At 42.6% G+C, this 18631-nt stretch overlaps 3 protein-coding genes across 5 annotated transcripts; all 3 read right to left on the bottom strand.

Moving 5' to 3' along the window:
• Positions 1–7658: 7658 nt before the first annotated feature.
• On the bottom strand, positions 7659–10805 carry LOC113148683 (protein AMBP-like). Its single transcript, XM_026340466.1, has 10 exons — positions 10560–10805; positions 10164–10306; positions 9826–9902; positions 9586–9702; positions 9269–9370; positions 9047–9102; positions 8614–8698; positions 8318–8485; positions 8011–8184; positions 7659–7905 (listed from the first exon to the last, which is right to left on the bottom strand). The coding sequence occupies exons 1-10, from the start codon at positions 10677–10679 to the stop codon at positions 7880–7882; spliced, it is 1068 nt and encodes a 355-aa protein (XP_026196251.1). The 5' UTR covers positions 10680–10805; the 3' UTR covers positions 7659–7879.
• Positions 10806–11153: 348 nt separating this feature from the next.
• LOC113148684 (protein AMBP-like) lies at positions 11154–13283 on the bottom strand. The gene is made up of 8 exons (XM_026340467.1): positions 12992–13283; positions 12613–12758; positions 12454–12530; positions 12220–12339; positions 11963–12064; positions 11772–11818; positions 11634–11685; positions 11154–11399 (listed from the first exon to the last, which is right to left on the bottom strand). The coding sequence occupies exons 1-7, from the start codon at positions 13112–13114 to the stop codon at positions 11638–11640; spliced, it is 663 nt and encodes a 220-aa protein (XP_026196252.1). The 5' UTR covers positions 13115–13283; the 3' UTR covers positions 11154–11399; positions 11634–11637.
• A 601-nt stretch (positions 13284–13884) lies between these two features.
• On the bottom strand, positions 13885–16002 carry ptgdsa (prostaglandin D2 synthase a). 3 transcript variants are annotated; one of them, XM_026339044.1, is made up of 7 exons: positions 15830–16002; positions 14947–15086; positions 14707–14783; positions 14458–14568; positions 14262–14363; positions 14126–14157; positions 13885–14028 (listed from the first exon to the last, which is right to left on the bottom strand). In XM_026339044.1, exons 1-6 carry the CDS (start codon positions 15923–15925, stop codon positions 14126–14128), a joined length of 558 nt encoding a protein of 185 aa, XP_026194829.1. In that variant the 5' UTR covers positions 15926–16002; the 3' UTR covers positions 13885–14028. The 3 variants fall into 3 exon arrangements, with proteins under 3 accessions (XP_026194829.1, XP_026194830.1, XP_026194828.1); XM_026339045.1 differs by having other exon boundaries at positions 13885–14023; XM_026339043.1 differs by having other exon boundaries at positions 14130–14157.
• Between the last annotated feature and the right edge of the window lie 2629 nt (positions 16003–18631).

The following is an 18631-nucleotide window of genomic DNA, read 5'->3' as shown; positions in this document are numbered from 1 at the left end:
TTGTGTGTAATCCCTAATTGTTAGAACTATATGGGCTGATACCACATGTGTCATTCACTTTAATAAGACCTGCACTAAAAACAGGTTACATATGATGATGATTTATTTATTCATTGTTATGCAATGAAATGACATGCACAGCCAATGACACAAACCAATGAACTTGATAAGATCTATAAATCAATAAATTCCCATTTCCATTGCCATTATCAGGAGAGTTGTCGTACTGACCACGGGAATGTGGGAAGGTTGTGTTTTTCTTACATTACACCTATAAAGTAGCTGCAAAGTGGTTATACACAGATTAAATTCACATAATAGTATTTCTTTTTTTGCTTCTATGGGAAAGTAATTTGAAGTGAATCAGTGTTTGATGTGCAACTTTTGAAGTTACATATAAGACATCTGCTGTTTGTTTGTCGCTGCCTGTAATGCTATGCACCGAGCCGATGGCTGTGTGTTGGCATGTTTGTGTCAACAGCTTTTTTTTCTGGTAGCATGTGTACACATCTCTTCTGGTGTGTTTTAGGGAGGGGGTTGGAGGCATTTGGCAGGAATAAATGTGTCTTTCTCTCTGTCCCTCCTGTTCTGTTTTTTAGCCCTGTGCAGCGTGACCCTGTGCCCCATTGGGGAGGCACGTCCCATTTGACATCTGCCTGTTTGCAAGGGGAGGGAGGGGAGATACTGCTGATGGGGTGCCCATATGGAGCTTCAAGCCTCCAGCTCACCCAATCAACCAGACCCAGTCCACACATGCACAGATCCAGCACCACATCTCCTGCTGCCTTCGCCTTTTGTTGATTTGTGTGTGTGTGTGTGTGTGTGTGTGTGTGTGTGAGAGAGAGATGTGATGCCATTCCAACACAGAGACCGGCTGGGGAGAAGGAGGATAGCAGCGTTTGTATAGACAGATAGCTACACTGATAGATGAAATTAAATGTAATGGATCAACCCCGACACCCATCCATAACCAAACCCTGCTCTCCTCATGTGTTGCATGATGGGGTGCACCAGTTACCATGTCGTAGATTATCCTCCTTCACAATGATTCAGTGTGCTGGACGCACAATGAACGGGTCGGCCGCAATGCTGGATCTAGGCTAACAAGCTCAGTGGAGTTTAAACGGCCCAGTGTAACAATGACAAAAACTGTCCGTGATACTTCACTCTGCGATGGCACTTTCTCTGTCAAGGCCTGCTGCCTTTGTCTGACCGGCTGGTAATAATAACAGTCCTTGTTAAAGGGCTTACAGTGAATTAGGTTGTTAACACATACTGTGACACAGCTGTTGCAGCACTAATTCTATGAAAATGGGTTTAGAAATTAAATCTATATAAAGTGGCTGAATTATTTCTTTCACTGGCGGCTGGGTACACATCCCGGGTATTCAGGTAGATACAATGAATATATAAAACATATAATACATTTTTTAATATTTCAGATATGGGGTAACCCCCATCACCACAGTACAAAACATGAGTGAACACATGCAAAACTTTTTATTCATTGCCAAACATAGTTCAGTGTTATGTAATGTAATTTTGCCCTTTGCTTACTGCAGGGGTGGGGAACTTTGGTCCTCAAGTGCCACTGTCCTTCTTGTTTTTCCAAATATCTCTGCCCTACCCACAGCTGATTACCTGGATAAGGTGTTCAGTCAATCAGAAGCTGGAAGATACCATCGCAGATGAGGGGGGAGTTAGGGAAGACAAAGTGAACTGGTATCTTCTAGCTTCTGATTTATCAAACACACTTGATCCAGGTAATCAGCAGTGAGAGGAGGGATGTTTGGAAAACAAGCAGGACAGCGTCTCTCAAGGAACTGGGGTTCCCCACCCCTCACTTACTGCCACGATGACTGTGTATTTCCCACCAATCCTGAATGTAATAACAAAGGAAGGGCCCACCATAACAATTTGCATTCTTTATGGGAAAATATGTAGAGGACCTAAAGTAAATGAATGTATCCTCCTTAAAACAGCTGTTTACAATTATACAGCACTATAATTTCTTAAACATGCTTAAAGACCTAGTGTTTTATACAGCCGAGCTGTTTATGTGTCAATAATAAGTTATTGTTAGGATTTGTGCAAAAAAAAAAAAAACTTTCATCACAATATATATTTATATGCATCTGTGCATGTATATGTATGTGCATGGATGTGTGTATACATGTGTGTCAAGGAGTAATTATGGAGAATAAAGGCCTGGTTGTACAGAGTGAAACTGTGGGTTTTGAAGTGAGATGGGAGATGCTTTTCTGTTTGGCTGAGCAGACTCAATGGCCCTATTCAGTCAGCCCCCTTACTGCCCATTGTCCTCCCACCACCAGCCCTCCTAACACACACAGACACACACACACACACACACACACGCACACACACCGCTATAGGGACTCAGTGGGGTTGGAGTGGAGGCCTGGGGGAGAAAGAGGGAAGAAGTGTTGGGGGATAAGGCAGCTCGTGCTGCAGCTGAGGGCTGTTGGGGTGGAGGGTGGAAGTGAGGATGAGGGAGATGTAGTGGGAGGAAATATTGTTGGATGGTGTCTGGAAATAGATCAAATATCATTCATAGCTGTCTCTTATGCAAACTTTCAAACCTATGTGATGTTACCTCTAGGAGCCTAATGTCTCACCAGCACATTGCATCTGAACTATCCGATATGTCCCTCACAAGCAGTGTTCTTATGAGCCATTGGTTAAACCTTTGAGTTAATCTGTGTTCTGCAAATTAATAATGAGGAACCAGCACTTGTTGAACTAGTTTCCAGGATAAAGTTAAAACCTCTGTGTCTGTCACTTATTTGTGGCGCATTGCCATTTGTCCTTTAACATCCAAACATGTTGTCACCATCTCGTGCCCTAAATTAGACCTTTCATCCGGCAGTTAACCAGCTCCACATGATCGAAGAAAACCCCTTACACAATAGTCTGTATACAATCATACAGTAGCCACACAATAGTCTGGCTGCTCTGGGGAGGAATTCACACTCGTCAGGGGTTAATGATGATCGTCAGCCCATTAGGCTATTGATCTGGTGACGTCCTTTGTGCCACCTGGGGAAAGGAATGTCCTGGGTTTCCTATTGTGTCTGTCTGTCTGTCTGTGAGTGTCACTGAGTGGTCATTTGTCGTGTGCGTGCGCCTGTATGTGTGTGTGTCTGTGTGAGAGAGAGAGTCAAAGAGAGGTCAATCAAAGCAGAATGGGTCAGGGCATCGCACACTGTGCAGAGAGGCAGCAGAGGGTTGGATATTCTTGAGCTCAGTCGATCGGGGGTAATTTAGTATCCGTGTGCACGAGCAGAAAATGTCATGGACTCATCAAGTTTTCATTCTTGGAATAAGTTTTTTTATTTTAGATCATCTCTCCGCCAATAGCATGACGAGATTTTATTGGGTGCAAACACTAAGTTCAATCAATTGTTAACAAATGTTTCATTCAGAAGAGGCCATCTATTACAAAGAGAGAAATCTGTTCCTAATAAACGACTTTCTGTGTAAACGGCCTCACTCCCACTTACGTAACGCTCGGTCAGGCTGAGTGTGAATTTCTTGCTTTTCGTCAAACTTACATTTCTTTGCAGTTTGTCTGCAGTCTGTGTTTCGGAGCAAACATCTGTTAGATCTCAGACGTACTGAAAACACTCAGATGACACAGCTGGGGTCGAGGGGGAGGGGGGTTGGCGGGGTCTTTAAATGTTGGGGAGGAGGAGGTGGGGGGGTTGCAAGTTGGTCGGCCATGTAATCAGAGTTGAACTTGAAGAAGGAAAGAAAGTGATGTCCAACACAAGATGAGAGAGCACTGTGTGTCTTTGTGTGAGCGTATGTGTGTGTGTGTGTGTGTGTGTGTGTGTGGGGGGGGGGGTCCTCTGTTGGCAAGACAATAGTCAGTGGCAGCAGCGGCAGCAGCTGACCAGAGAATCCCTCCTTCTTTTGTCATCCTGTATAATGACGTCTCCACCACACACACTCTGTCTCTACCTCACCCTCTTCCTCTCCTTCCTCACCCCCATTGACCCCACCGCCCCCCTTCTGATGTGGCTTTTAGGGACATCAGCCTCACCTCGTCACTCTTGTTTTTTGATTTTGTCCATCACTCTGTTTGTTGTGTCTGTGCCACTAAATAATGAAACTTCAAAAACACACAAATTGCCTCCACTACCGGCCACATGTTCTTTGTGTGTATATATATTCCCATACGCCTCATCTGCGAGTTGGGTCTGCTGACACAGGTTGACTGCACAACAACTGGAAACACAGGCAGGGCTCTTCAGCTGGTGTGAGCAACGTGCTGAAGCGAGGTGGGAATTTCACTGTCAAATATGTGGTTAGCTCAGCCTGTCTATGCAAAGGTACTGGAAGGTTTTCTGCATGACCGACTGAAGTTATCTCACTTCCTCTCTCTCTTCGTGGGAACTTGCAGAGACGTTTCCCTCTCTCACTCTCTCCCTTCTCCTGGAAAGCAGTGTGTCAATAGCTTTGTTCCAGCGAATGTGCAGCATGTGTTGAAAGCGAGATATGTACGTGTCCGTGTGAGTGTTTGCACTTGTTTGGTAGCTGTCCTCCCTGCACCACCAGGTGATATGGCCTGGTACGGAAGGTCACCGCTGTGATGTCACTTCTCCTTCCTCTCCGGATATTCCCAGCATTTTACTGCCAGCAGCCGGGAACTCTGGGAAGTAAGAACAGGAAGCCTGGCTCCTTCGCAGGAGGGAGAAAGAGACAGAGAAAGACAGAAAGAGAAAGCACCAAATAACCAATTTGCTGAAAAGCGAAACAAACATAATCAGTGAGGAAGGAGTTAAAATTTTAAGCAGGAGAGCTAATGACACAGGAATGTGGAAGGTGTTGCTGTGCAGTTTGTGACTCTTATAAAATAAATGTGTGTGTATGTGACTGACATTGTGGGAACTTCTTATCATGTGTACATAGAGCAATACCGCCCCCTGCTGGCTGCGCTCTTACTGTTAATACCTGTAGGATTAAAGTTGAACTAACTTAATGTTATTTATCATTAAAATTCAATTGAAACCTGATGAAAAATCGATGTTAGACTAAAAAACACTGACTAAATCCTTCAATAATGAGTTGATCTGGTGTCACTGTTGGTCTGATCTCAGCTGAGGTTTATTGAAATTCACACAGATGTGCACAGATGTGATATTTTAGAAAACAACAGCTGACGACAACGTGCATAGCAACAGTTGCTACCGACGCTGTCGGGACTTTGATCTCCTCTTTTGCCTTTGATGCGTGACGTCACAAAGGCTCCCTCGAATGACGCGTGACCCGAGGTTTTAAGGAAGGTCCGGTGAAGCTTTGCTGGCATCTTTTACACTGAGTTAGTTCGTGGAACAGATTTGAAGAAAGAGATTTCAAGCACTCGTCAAGATGGTCGGAAGATCCCAACAGGCGACGCTGGAGTTACGCCCCTGGGTGGACTCGTTTTTCAGCAAGATAACGCCGGAGCAGCTGGATGTGTTGAAACTGGATTCAGCGGATGATGCCACCAAAACCATTTTGGCAGAAATCCTCCTGGACCTGGTGATTTCGTTGACCCAGTCCGTGGTCAGGACTGTTGAGCGGTCTGCTGTAGCCGTGTCCGAGGACCGGGTGTTGTCCCTCCTGGGGGACACACTTGCTCGAACCTTTGCAGAGATTTTACATGTTAACGAGGCCGTTTGCAGTGCGAACCTGGAGCCCCTGACGAGCCTCGTCGTTAAACAGGTGACAGAAAGTGTCAACTCTGTCCTCTCTGCAAGAGAAGACACAGCAGAGATTGTAGTCAACGTGCAGGACACCTCCCCACTCAGACTGAACGCCATGGTTTATCACGCCTGCCAAGTTATCAAGGAGTTTAAAGGTAAGATGACAGCACAGCGCAGATCTACACCATGTAGACAGAGAAGAGTTTTTAGCCCTGTGCAGATCATCAGTAATGACATTGAAGACAAACATGACAAAGAGACATTTGCAAAACCAGAACACCAGGAAAACAGCTCAGTGACATCAGTCGAAGATAGAGACAGACTTGTAGCCACAACATCAGAAGTGGTGCAGAACATTCTCAGGAAGGAGGCCAGTGACATCACTGAACCTCTTCTGGCTGATGTGTCAGACCCTGAATATGAGCTGCTGGAGTCTGGTTCTCTACAGGAGATCAGAGTTGTTGCAGATGAGATTGCTGAGGTGATTGTTGAAAGCGTGCAGAGCACGGAAGACAGCAGTGCTGCAGGAAAAGCATCGTCCAAATTGAATCTGAGCAAAGTTGGAAGCAAGATCAAGACCTTCTTTGCAAATCAGGTTGCCAGGTCATCAATTTATCGCATCATGGCAGAGCTGAAGAGCACCTTCTTCGACGGCCCCACGGTTAAAGGGACGCAGTCGGTGCAGCCTTTACTGGCTAGTGTTGACTCCCTCCTTCACTCACAGGAAACACAGGGTGTGGTGAATGAGTCTTTCTGCCTAGAAGACTTTTCCACTGATAGAGCACAAGCACTCACAAACAACGTCAGCGATGTCCTGTCAGAGTATGCAGATGGGATGAGATTTACCCCAGAAAAATGTTCAACAACCTCTGGTCCCATTAACGTGTTGGTGAGTCCACCACGTGCTATGATAAACACCTACATAAAGGAGAAAGTGGGGCGCTTCGTTGGCCTGATGAGGTGGTGGATGAACACCCAGGCTGACGCCCACAGTGACAGGGTGACATCACTCACTGTGGAGGATGCTTCAGCAACTGCATCGGCATCTCAAAAGATCATTGCCGAGTTAGAAGAAGAAAGAAGACAGAAGATTGAAAGGAAGAAGGCGTCTGTCAGGGTCATCGTATGTAAGCTGGTCACACGGGTACTGAAGGAAGCAAGAATCGACATTCAGAAAGGTGAGATGATCGTAGATCGTCTCTTTGAAAGTGTTTGGGCAATCTGTCCAGCACAATACGACGATTTTAACTTCACTTCCGACATGTTTAAACACCTGGACAAGGCCATTTACAAAGACCTGTGCGAACATTGGAAGGGTGGCCCTACGACCGTGGCTGCAATGTGCGGGCTGGAAACACTGGACGTCCACTTCATCGCCAGCTGTTTCACACACCACTTTATGAAGTCCCTGAAAAAAAGAAACACCATCTGCAGGTTCTTCTCCAGTGTGTGTAAAGTCATCTCCAGCCCCTTCACACACAGGACTGGGGGTCGTCTAGGTTAAACTACACCTAGACGCCCCCCAGTTCTGCGCTCGGGCTCTGGGTGTCCCCTGCCTCATTCACAAATATGAGGCGGGGGATGCCCAGAGTTTGAGTGTTCAGGACCACCACAGGGGCCATCTGTGTGACCTCACTGCAGTGAGCTTGCACAGTGGCTGCTGAGGTGGTGTGGGTTTACTCCGAGGCCTCCGGTTTCCTCCCACATTTAAAATTAATCACTTAACAATCACTTAAATAAAAAAAATAAATAAAAAAAATAAAAAAATTATTCCTGCCTATCTTATCATTTTCACAGCTGTTGGTACTTATTCAGAAATTATAGTGATGTCTTGTATACTATAAAATAATAACGATATAAATAATATAAGTTTTTTAACTAAAAAAAAAAAAAAAAAACTACATACAAAGAAAGTATTTTTTATTTCATATGAACACCACCTGCACTGTATTATTCTTTTGTAGTTTTTTATTGGGTTCTACTTTAGCCACCACTAATGTAGCAACTACTTCTTCTGTGATGATTTTTGTATTGAACTAAATACAGATGATCACGATAGTGTTACAATGATGAGATGAATGCGCTGAGACACAATCATATTTCTAATGAGATGCTTTGTCAGCTTGCGTTGCTCTGTCCTGAATTCAGACGAGCAGCCATGTTTCCTCAGCTCAGTTTGTCTTTAGGAGCTCCTCCTCTGCAAAAGAGAGAAATATTTAAATATACATATATTTTAATCTGTGTGTGGAAATAAATGATTAGAGTTGTAGCCCTCTTGTGTTTCTGTTTGCTAATTCGTCACCTTCTTTCACCACTCCGCAGTACTCCTCGCACTCGGCCTTGCTGTAGAACTTGTTGCCGTTGGCCTGACAGAAGCCTGGTTTGTAGGCCACGCACAAACCAGCGGTGGAGTCAAAGGCCCAGATGGGTGGTTGACCTGTGCAGGGTTGGGCCACCATGGGCAGGCGGCACACAGCTGGAGAGAAAAAGAGTGCAGTGTAGTCGTTGGTATGTATTTCCCTTGCTCTATGTCTTCTCCTGCCCACACATACACACACATATCACGACAGGCAGTTTGACTTAGTTGTGGCTCATGGATGGCTCCTCACCCTCCGTGCGACATCTCTGCAGACACTCTTTCTCATTCATAAAGTTGTTCTGGTTGCCCAGACACCCTCCATACTTAAACTGTTCACAGCTCATTGAGGAAGAGTTGTAGAAGTAACGATGCTTTAGCCCAAAACATGGTCCGGTATCTGGTGCTGCTTTACAGGCCTCTACAGAGTGAGAAGGACGAGAGACAAATCACAATCAAAATATGTGATCCTCACTTTTTTATTATTAAATCATAATTTACATTTATATGTGAACGCGTCAGGTTAGGCCGTGTGAGCTGTTCTCCTACCAGTTCCGTTGAAAAGAGGTGTATCATCTCCAGAACCCTCCACATCTGCAGGAGCCAGAGAAGGAACCGCATTTCTCCTCACACGCTGTTTCGCAGCCACAAAAATAGAGACACAAAGACGCATAGGCTGAAATTCCTAATATCCTCAAACGTGACAGCAACATATGTTCTGTAACGTTTTGTTTCAGCACCACATTGATCATATGTTGCATCTTAGAAATGAATTTACTCGTTCACGATGCATCATTTTTGCAACGCAGATTGCAGCTCCACTGTAATAGATTGACAAATGGACGTTTTTACATTACAATGATTTATTATGTTTTTTCTATTGCAGGTATTTTAACATTATTATTAGACAGCGTGTTTGTCCAGATGTTAACAACAATGTTAAAATTCATCACTAACAATGTAACTGATGTATTTGTGGTACCTGAGGCTCAGGCTGACTTGTTGGTTCAGCCACCTGCTGTCCAGGAACACAATCACCTGCACCGAGTTCAAACACAAACATATCAATAAGTCATCTGTTCACTGCCTTTGTGTTATCATGTTGCTTTGCGTTATGTTTTTTTTATGACTCTTGGCTTAACGAAGATCTGAACTGTTTCATGAACATGCCAGTGCAAGTATGTGTGTGATAATCTGTGTTAACCTTTGTTCTGCTTGATGATTATAGTGTCGTCGCTCATTCCCTGCTCTCTGACCAGAGTTTTGAAGTCTTCCATCACAGTCGGTCTCACAGTCATTGTCCGACCTGAGGAGGACAGGCTAATTTAGATGAAGCAGACGCAAACTAAGATTTGAACATGCTCAGCCCACTATGTAAAGCACTTTAATTCAATTTAAAAAGATTATCTCTTAATGTATCTGTCATTTTATTCATTTAATCTTGAATTATATATATTAAACGTTAGACTTGAGGAGGTTCTACAACCTATACACACTTTTAAAAAGTGTGTTTGTACTTACTGTAAAGTTTAACTGAGGTGCTCTTCTGCCCTGATGATTTCTGTTTGCTCATTATCACTATTGCATACTCATTGTAGTTCGTGTGAACCACGTAAGCATCCACGTCGGCCCCCCACTCTGTTGAAAGGAAAAGCGAGATATAATCTGCTACCTGGAAAAACCTTGTGGACCATATGATCTAAAAAGAGAGGTGACCCACTGCAAGATTATACAGAGGGACAGAGAAAGAGAGATACGTACTCGCAACATGGTAGGAAAATCGCCCTGGTGTGGTGGTTAACTCATAATCCCCTGAGATCTCTTTACATGTTCCGTGTCTGCACACATACACAGAAAACATGCACATGGTGAGGGTGTGCTGATATGACTGCAGACAGTGTCACAGACTTTTTTTATAGATGTCCTGTGTATGTTTGGAAAAAAATAGAATCTGACTGATTGATTTTTGGCCCCTTAATTATAGAAATAGTCAATTTTCTGATGCTTTTCAAATTAATTGGCCTCATTTTTTCTGCCCTAAACTAATAAAACTGTTCTTATTGATCAGGAATACTGGACTTCGCACTTGTGGTACTTACCTGAGTGAGGTTCGCGTCATCTTGAGTTTGCTCTCTGTGGTGCCTCTCTGCAGCACCAGTTTACCAATGGCCGCGTCTCCCCTGTGACGCTGCAGATGGGGGCACGAACTCGCCACAGCAACGTCCCGCCATGTTCCCAAAAACTGTTAGGAAGAGACAACTCTCAGCTCTCTGCAGTTTACAGGACAGTAGAATGATTTTCACAATAAAAAAAAAAGGGGGAGAAGACGCTGGACCTTAATTTACATACTCAATGTAACCCTTACTTTTTCACTTGTACTCATACACATATCTTGTATGTAACACTTTCAACGCTGTAGTAATCACATAGACTATTACATGTTAAGAATTAAAAAAAAAGAACAAAAGGCAAGAATGCAGAACATATTTACTGACCCGGGTCAGATCAAAGTTCTCCTGCGTGGGGTAGAGAGGATCTGAGAGCACAGGGAGCGCCTGAAGGGTCCAGGTCAATCCCAGGACCAGCAGGGGAACCAGAATCACCGCTTTTAGCATCCTATCAGCCTGTTGGTCCGCTTGTCTCTGAGAGGACTGAAGCCTGAGACACAGAATCCCAGGAACAGGTGACCTTTTTACCTCACGGTTTCATCCACCCACTATTCACTCCTCAGAGCTGACAGGGCACTAACCTGTGTGCTATGTCCCCATCGTGTACACAATCCCACTGCCTGGTAAAAAAAAAAAAACAAACAAGTAAGGGAGCAAAGTTCGGCTTCTCTGTCTGTCACTCTGTGTTCTGACTTGTCTGAACAGCTGACCAGTTAAATATCAACATCAGAACATCAATATGTGTCATGATCAGAGAAACTAATCAGTAACATCTACGAATTGTGGATATGCATTAAATTGCTGCTGTTTCTGTGGAAGTTTGTACCTCGAGGTAAATTCAGAATTGAACAAACTAATGTCTTAGTTCTCTATTGACATTATTTGGTATTTTGTGTATGTGAGAGGTCAAATGCACTCAGATAAACACCAAATCACTTTATTTGCAAAGCACCTACATTACAAATCAATAGAACATGATAAACATTTACAAATACGATGCAGCACTACTAGTGATATAGTAACATAATACTTCATAATAAGCTGTGTCCATAAGAAATCATTGCTAATAAAACAGCTGTTTGAAGGAAGTTGATGCTTTCACAGTCTCAGGATTGACTGGTGTTCAAGTGAGGATCCATCTCTTCAGTTTATCCACATGATCTCACCCTGTAACAGAACACAAATATGTATGAATACAGAAATAGAAATGGAACTTGTTTACCTTTAATATATGTGTGCACACAGGTAAACAATGGTCCTCAACACTTCAGCTATGTGATGTGTGTACTGTGTGGATACGAACTATGTTCTATGTGTTATAGGTGGAGAATATTTTTGCAAATCAAAGAAAAAACTCCAGATGACGTGATATGACGGTCATACAGTGTCCTGTTCACTCACCTGGTCAAACAGGTGGCACCACATTTCCTTTTGACTCTTTGGTCATAGAAATCTGAAGGATAGACCCATAACAAGTAAATGATGAGTCTTGAAACAGGTACAGATTCAAGGTAGTACTGTGTGAAGTACAGTATGTACCTGAGGCTGAGTGTCTCCTGTCTCCTGCAGACTGGGAGCACACTCACCTGGGAAGACAGTGAAGTTGACAGGTTTTTTTTTTTTTTTTTTTTGTGGAGACAATGTTCAAGAAAAGAAAAGTAATGAAAACGTAATTTGTTTGACAAAGTGCAACACTGATACTTCTTATTAATGCAGTCTCACTGTCACACCTTTGTTCTGATTGATGATGATAGTGTCGTCACTTATGTCATGTTGTCTGACCAGAGTTTTGAAGTTGTCCAGCACAGCAGGACTCACATCCACAGTTCGACCTCGAGAGAGCAGAACATGTGTTAAACAGACTGGTCAGCATTTTAAATTAAAAAACAAACAAACAAACAAACAAACATTTCCCTATTTTTCTAAGTCTTTGCTGTTATAAAAACACTGTGTTGATGCAGTGACAGATTAAAGAAGGGTCTCTCACTGTAGAGCTTCACTGTTGTAGCTTTTTTCCCCGATGGCTTCTCTGTACTCAGCAGGAGCATCATTGCGTACTCGTCATAGTTGGTACGACTCACGTAGGAATAAACATCTGCGCTAAACCCTACATTAAAAAAGAGCATGACAGATGCAAAGCAGTTATTTAATATTGAACATGGTTTGAAGTTACAGGATGTATAATTAGATTTTAAAAAGAAGAGGAGATGATGGAACATACTGGCAATGTGATGGAAGAAATGTCCTGGAAGATCAGTCAAATTATAAACTGTGGACGTCTGCTTGCATGTGCCATTCCTGCAGACACACACACACACCCACGTTACACTGAGTTGACCATGTTTCAATCTGTGTATGTTGCCACTGGTGTGAATCTGACCTGAAAGCTGTAGCTGTCATGGTGAAGTTTTGCTCAGATGCGACATGTTGCAGCTCCAGTGCAACAATGACGGGCTCCCCCTGCTTGCGCCTCATGTAGTGGGGACAGGTGGAAACCACTGCTACTTCATACCACTGCCCCATGAACTGAAAGGAACACAGAAAACACAGAACTATTCACATTACCGAAAAATTGAATTTGCATGTGCATGCATTGTTTTTGTTTTTTTTAATTGAACTAGTTTAATTTGTGTAAAGTGCGTTAGGTATGTTGTTAGCATGAGACACAAAAACGCATATGACATCACAGATTTCAAGTTGTTCTTTTAAATGGCACAAATAAATGAAACAAATGAACAAAACTGTTGCGAGCAACTCACCCGGCCCAGATCGAAGTCATCCTGAGTGAGGTTAGTAAGAGTTTCTGGGCTAACGTGGAGCCCCTGAATGATCCAGGCTGACCCCAGGACCAGCAGAGACCCCAGACTCACTGCTCTCTTCATCCCGTCTGTGCACTGGCTCTGCCCCAGTCCCTCCTGCCAGATGCAGTGGGTCAAAGTGATTTACTGGGAATTTTGGTTTTGCTAAATCTCTTCCACAAATACGACGAGAGCAAAGTTCTGAATATATCTTCAGCTGCCTTTGTGTGTCTTAGTGTGTTGTTTTGGTCCAGTTAATCAGCAATGACTGAGTGGACTTCAGAATCTGAAGCTAAAACAAACAACCGATCAATACATGTCAGAGTTTAATCACTAGTAATTAGGATGGAAAAGGCAGCGTTGAGATCTGTCACAGCTTCCATTCACATAATCAGTAATACACTGTTACTCCTCCAGATATGTGTGAACAATGCGTATGTTTACGCAGCCTAAATGCAAACAATGACTGATTTTACCTGTTAATAAAGTCTAAAAATCTCTACATCTATTGTGCCGATCAGCCTTTCAGGGTAATATCATGTTGTTGGGTCTTAAATATTCTTGCATCAATGTGTACATCTCTTTAAAGTCAAAGTACCTTAAATGGTATTTAATCACCGTACATGAGTATCGCTAACAGGTCTAAAAATCCATATTATATCATATATATATTATATATGACTTCACATTAAATAATTTGACAGAAGCCAGCAGGTTTTTTGTAAAATATCTGGTGATTAAAAAATAAAATCATTCAAAAATAGTGTCAGCCTATGTTAATAGGTAAAAAAATACTTAAATAAGGTCTATCATTGATCTTAAACAGGAACACACACAGACAAACACACACAGTCTTGAGGTCAATATTGGTTATTTATTTGTGTCAGGAAAGCAGAACTGTGAAAATGAACTAAAACGCTTCAGACGAGAGGATTTACACATTTGAATTTCTAGTTATCAGATCTGTGGCCACATTGATGATGACTGCTGCAGCTGATCTAGAGAAAACAACAGGAAGTCATTTACACGTTTGTCACACATCTCCCAAATCTACAAAATACAGTTTTTCACATATTTCAAAAAGAAGAAGCACACCTACTGTCCAGATACTGCAGGTGGACAGTTCTCTGTTGGTCAGTAAAACAAATAGACAGGAATTAGGAAACTTCACATTATTAGCGTGTGTACAGTATGTTTTCTGTTTGCTGTGGGTAGATGTGAAGATGTTTACCTGCTGGAGGTGGAGTCAGAATAGACTCTCTGGAAAGACCCCGGGACAAAGCAAACGTTTTAAACTTCTGAATCACATCGTTCTTGACTCTCTGAGTGCGACCTGCAAGTAAGTACAGAGACACGTGTGGACGGACAGTACTGATGAAAAGTAAAAAATGGCGGAGTGTGTGTGTGTGCGCACGTGGGTGTCTCACCGTAAAGTGCCACCTGTGTGTATTCTCTGTTAAACACCTTGTGTTTGAGAACCAGAGCGTAGTCGGTGTAGTTTGTCTCGACCACCGTGATGTCCTTCACCATGTTGTGGGCTGAATGCAGTAAAAGAACCAGATAAGATCAACTTTATTCATCCCCAAAGGGAAATGTAGGTGTGTATAAGATGTGTGTGTGTGTGTGTGTGTATAAAATACTGTCATTTCCATGTTTGGAGGTGAGCAGAGACGTACTTGTGCTGAAGTAGGTGAACTGTCCGGATACGTTGGTCTTTTCATACTGGTACATCTTAGTGAGACAACCGAAAGGTCTGAAGCACACAGAGAAAACACAGTGTCTATTTATCATGTCCAAAGCTGCCTCATTCCTGTCCCCCTCTCTTCTTTGACTCGTGCATGTGCTTTATTCTGTCCTGTCCTCTGTGTATATTTCTGTAGCCCGTACTCGCACATCACACTGACACACAGACTCACGTGGCGTCCCACATTGTGAGGTTAACGTCGCCGTCTGGCAGTGGTGCGACGATACCCATCGAGGCCTTCACTTTGTCTCTGTAGGGGACAAAACGTGGAGAGTCATAGGCCAGGCCCACACGGTACCATTTCCCTGCAAACTAAAAACACACACACACACACACACACACAGGCACAGAAATGCAGGTTTACATGTTAAAGGTTCACAGTTTGGGTGATATATTTTTATCTTAACCTTATGGTCAACATGTGTCAGGAAACGTGACATAAATGTGGTGATCACAACAAATCTTGGTCATGAAATCATGTTCAGTGAGTGATTATTATTAAACAACACATGTGGCTTATTAATAAAATAAATAAATCAATATAACAAATTAAAGAAGCAGAGGGATTCTCTCTGTGCATGAACACAGAAAACCTATAGAACAAATGAGAACAAGAGGTGTATTTGTACCATGTTGCAGGTCCTCGTATATAGACTTAGTAAAATTCAGACCAGATGGGGGGACTGAATCAAGAGGAAACATCTAAACACCTGGAACAGTCTGACCTTTGATTCAGATCTTAAAAATGCTACCCAGATAAATCCAGTAAAATTAGCCACAGGAAACAAATAATACCTGTCAACTTTTTACTATGGGAAGTGTCAAAATGACCCCTTCACCTGTGTGTGTGTGTGACAAAACCAGGGAAATAAGGATTTACAAGTTTCCCTTAGATCATCAACTGAATAGTTCTTCTCAGACTTTGATGACACACACACACACACACACACACACACCAGAACATACTGTTCTCTCACACATAGAGCAGCTCCCCTCTCCAGCCCAACAAATCACACTCAAAGCTGATTCTGTGTGTACATATCCGTCCACCTTACCCTTTGCAGGTTGAAATCTTTCTGTGGCTTTACTTTTGCGTGCACCGTCATCCCGCACAACATCACCATGACAGCGGCAACTGCAGTGGTCCTCATGGTTGCAAGGAGAAACGAAGCTGGAGCTGAAAGGTCGGTATCTGACGGGAGCCTGAAGTGAACTGCAGGCAGTCAACAGACATGTACAGAGAGGGAAATGTGGCAATGTTTGCTCTTCTCCTGATCCACCCACCTAGACGTTGGCCAATCATCGCTACGGATCAGGGAACAGAGGCCGAGTGTTGAAGATGTGTGCTTCGAAAACACTTTAACCATACATACAGGAATATATGCTGCCTGTGGTTTATGAGCATCAGCTGAATCTCATGTGGTGTCCTCACACATCTCACGCAGTGCTTTCACAAGACCTGGTCCCAAACTAAAAAGGAAGCAGAAGCTTAGAGGGACCCAACGCTGCTTTACTGGTACCACTGCCAAAAAATGAAGACACAACGGTGGTCGTCAACGCTGTGACCTTAGTCAGGTTTCAAGAGAAACCAGTCATAACTTTCTGTGAATTAGACTCAGTAAAATTCTCCTTTAGGTTCCAGTTTCAATATCTGTCTTGATAATACGTGGTTTCCTTCCAACACAATGTCACACATTGTGGTTCACTGACAATTTCCTCTTAATCCCCACAAAAAGCCCAATTAAAATGTATGTTATCAGTTGACCTGGTAAATAAAACTAAATGTTAACAATTGATTACTACAATTACTACAGATTAAACTCTAACCTGTATTTCTGAGCCTTGCTGAGGCTGAGGTTTAGCTTTACACTGCTAAAATTAGGACTGATTGAACTTGGTTTGGAGGGAGGGAGTTGTGTTTGCTCAACAGAAGTCACATGGTTAAAAAAATAAAACATTCTGTGCTATACTAATACATTTTTTTCTAAAAAGCTAAAAAGATGCTGTTGAAATATTTCTTTTCATGTATCATGTATCAAGATTCTGCCAACATGTTTCACATTTTTACGTCAATCTGGATACTTAACTTGGCTGAACAAGGCAAACTGACATCACACACACACACTATTAAAAAGTTGCCCAGTCGGAGCCCAGATGAACAATTTAAATAGTTTTTATTAATAATGATTAATGAGTTTCCATTTGTAGCACTGCTTGTATCTCTTTTTCTTGAAATGCATGACGTACACCGCTAACCTTCTTCAGTGGACAAGAAGACATCGGTGTGCTGTGTGTGTATGTGTGTCTCACCCACACACAGCACACCTCACAAACCTCCCCACACACTGCACAAGCTGAGAGCTGCTGCCTGTGCAATGAAAGAAAAAATAAAAATAAATCAAGTAATTAAAAACAAACAGCTTTCACATACTTAGGCAGACGTGAACAAACGTGTTTCCTTCTCAGCGCTGTTTGACGTTCTTGAGGACCATCACAGGGGAAAAGCAAACAAAAAGTGCAAAAAAGCAGGATGAGAAATGTGGAGCAGAGATACACAGACGCAACAACACGAGTCTTTACTGAGTTTGAGATCAGTCGTCTGCTAGGTGTTCCTCATCGCAACCATGGTTGTTACTGAGACTTCATCTTTAGCCACAAGTCATTTTACTAATGTGTGAAAGTGTTGACCGATGATATAATTTGCTAAGTGCATAAAACATTACATTAGTTAAATGTGACAATGTAAAAATATGTATTTTAGGAAATGGTCATTTCTGGTGTCTGGTGTATTTTAGATTTTAGAGAAACCAATGATATCCGCAGTTCAACTAAAACTATTTAAATCCACTTTAAGGGAGGTTTACAATTGATGAGAAACACACAGTTCTCATCTTTATCTGCAGAGAACTCAGTGGCTCCTCTTTGAGGCTCACTCTGGTCAAACAGGCGACTTAAAATCTCAGCACACTGTGCTACAGACCTGTCACTGCCTGTAGGCCTGCAGTTTTTTTTTTAATGCACTAACATCTGCTTGTACTGAATTTGTCATTGTACATTTCCTCTTCACACATTGCAAACTGTATTTATTAACTTGCAAATGGAAAACTGGCCCCTGGTGCACAATTACAACCAATTAAATCAAGATACATGAGATACCTGTCTCTCTCCTAGTGCCAAAGATAGAAAAGAAAAAGAAATCCACACCGCTGCCATTCGATTGTCTTCCACACAAATCTCCTTTTAAAGCCCAAATCAAGTTTGAATTTCACGCAAAGGAAACAAAAGCAAACAAACATAGCTGTGAAACAATCAGAATAGAATTAACAGTTCTTCAAAAATAATAATTTAAACTCATTAAATGAAACAGCACAAATGTGAACATGAAAACATCTTATTCAGAGTGCTCCGCTTTGAGGCTGTTTAGTCACGCGCCCCTCTAGTGGTCAGGGTCAACAAGTGCAACCCTTGGTCAGAAGCATCATAACAGCCAAACTGTGTTCCCTTAGGTACATACAGTATATCACACTTTACACCATCGCCATCTTCATTGGTTACTCATTTGCTTTCCAGACATTCATGAGAACATATCACACTCATCATTAAAGAGTACAGAAGCGGGGATGAATCTCACCATTTAGTCAAACGGCTGTGTTTGAGTGATCGGGTTAGAGCAGCGTTGAGATCAACTACGTCAGTGCAAAGTACGAACTAAGAAAAGCTGTTAAAGAATATGAATCAATCAGCAGGAAACAAAGCAGCCTAAAGCCTAAGCTTTGCCACAATACATTTTTCTCCATTACAACCAGTCCTCAAATGTTGCAACACCCTGCCGGGCTGTACTGTAGGTGATGTGTGAT

This window comes from Anabas testudineus, chromosome 22 (assembly GCF_900324465.2).
Source record: "Anabas testudineus chromosome 22, fAnaTes1.2, whole genome shotgun sequence".
NCBI classification, from domain to species: domain Eukaryota; kingdom Metazoa; phylum Chordata; class Actinopteri; order Anabantiformes; family Anabantidae; genus Anabas; species Anabas testudineus.
Note: the sequence above shows the minus strand (reverse complement) of the source record. Positions and strands in the feature narration are given on the sequence as shown.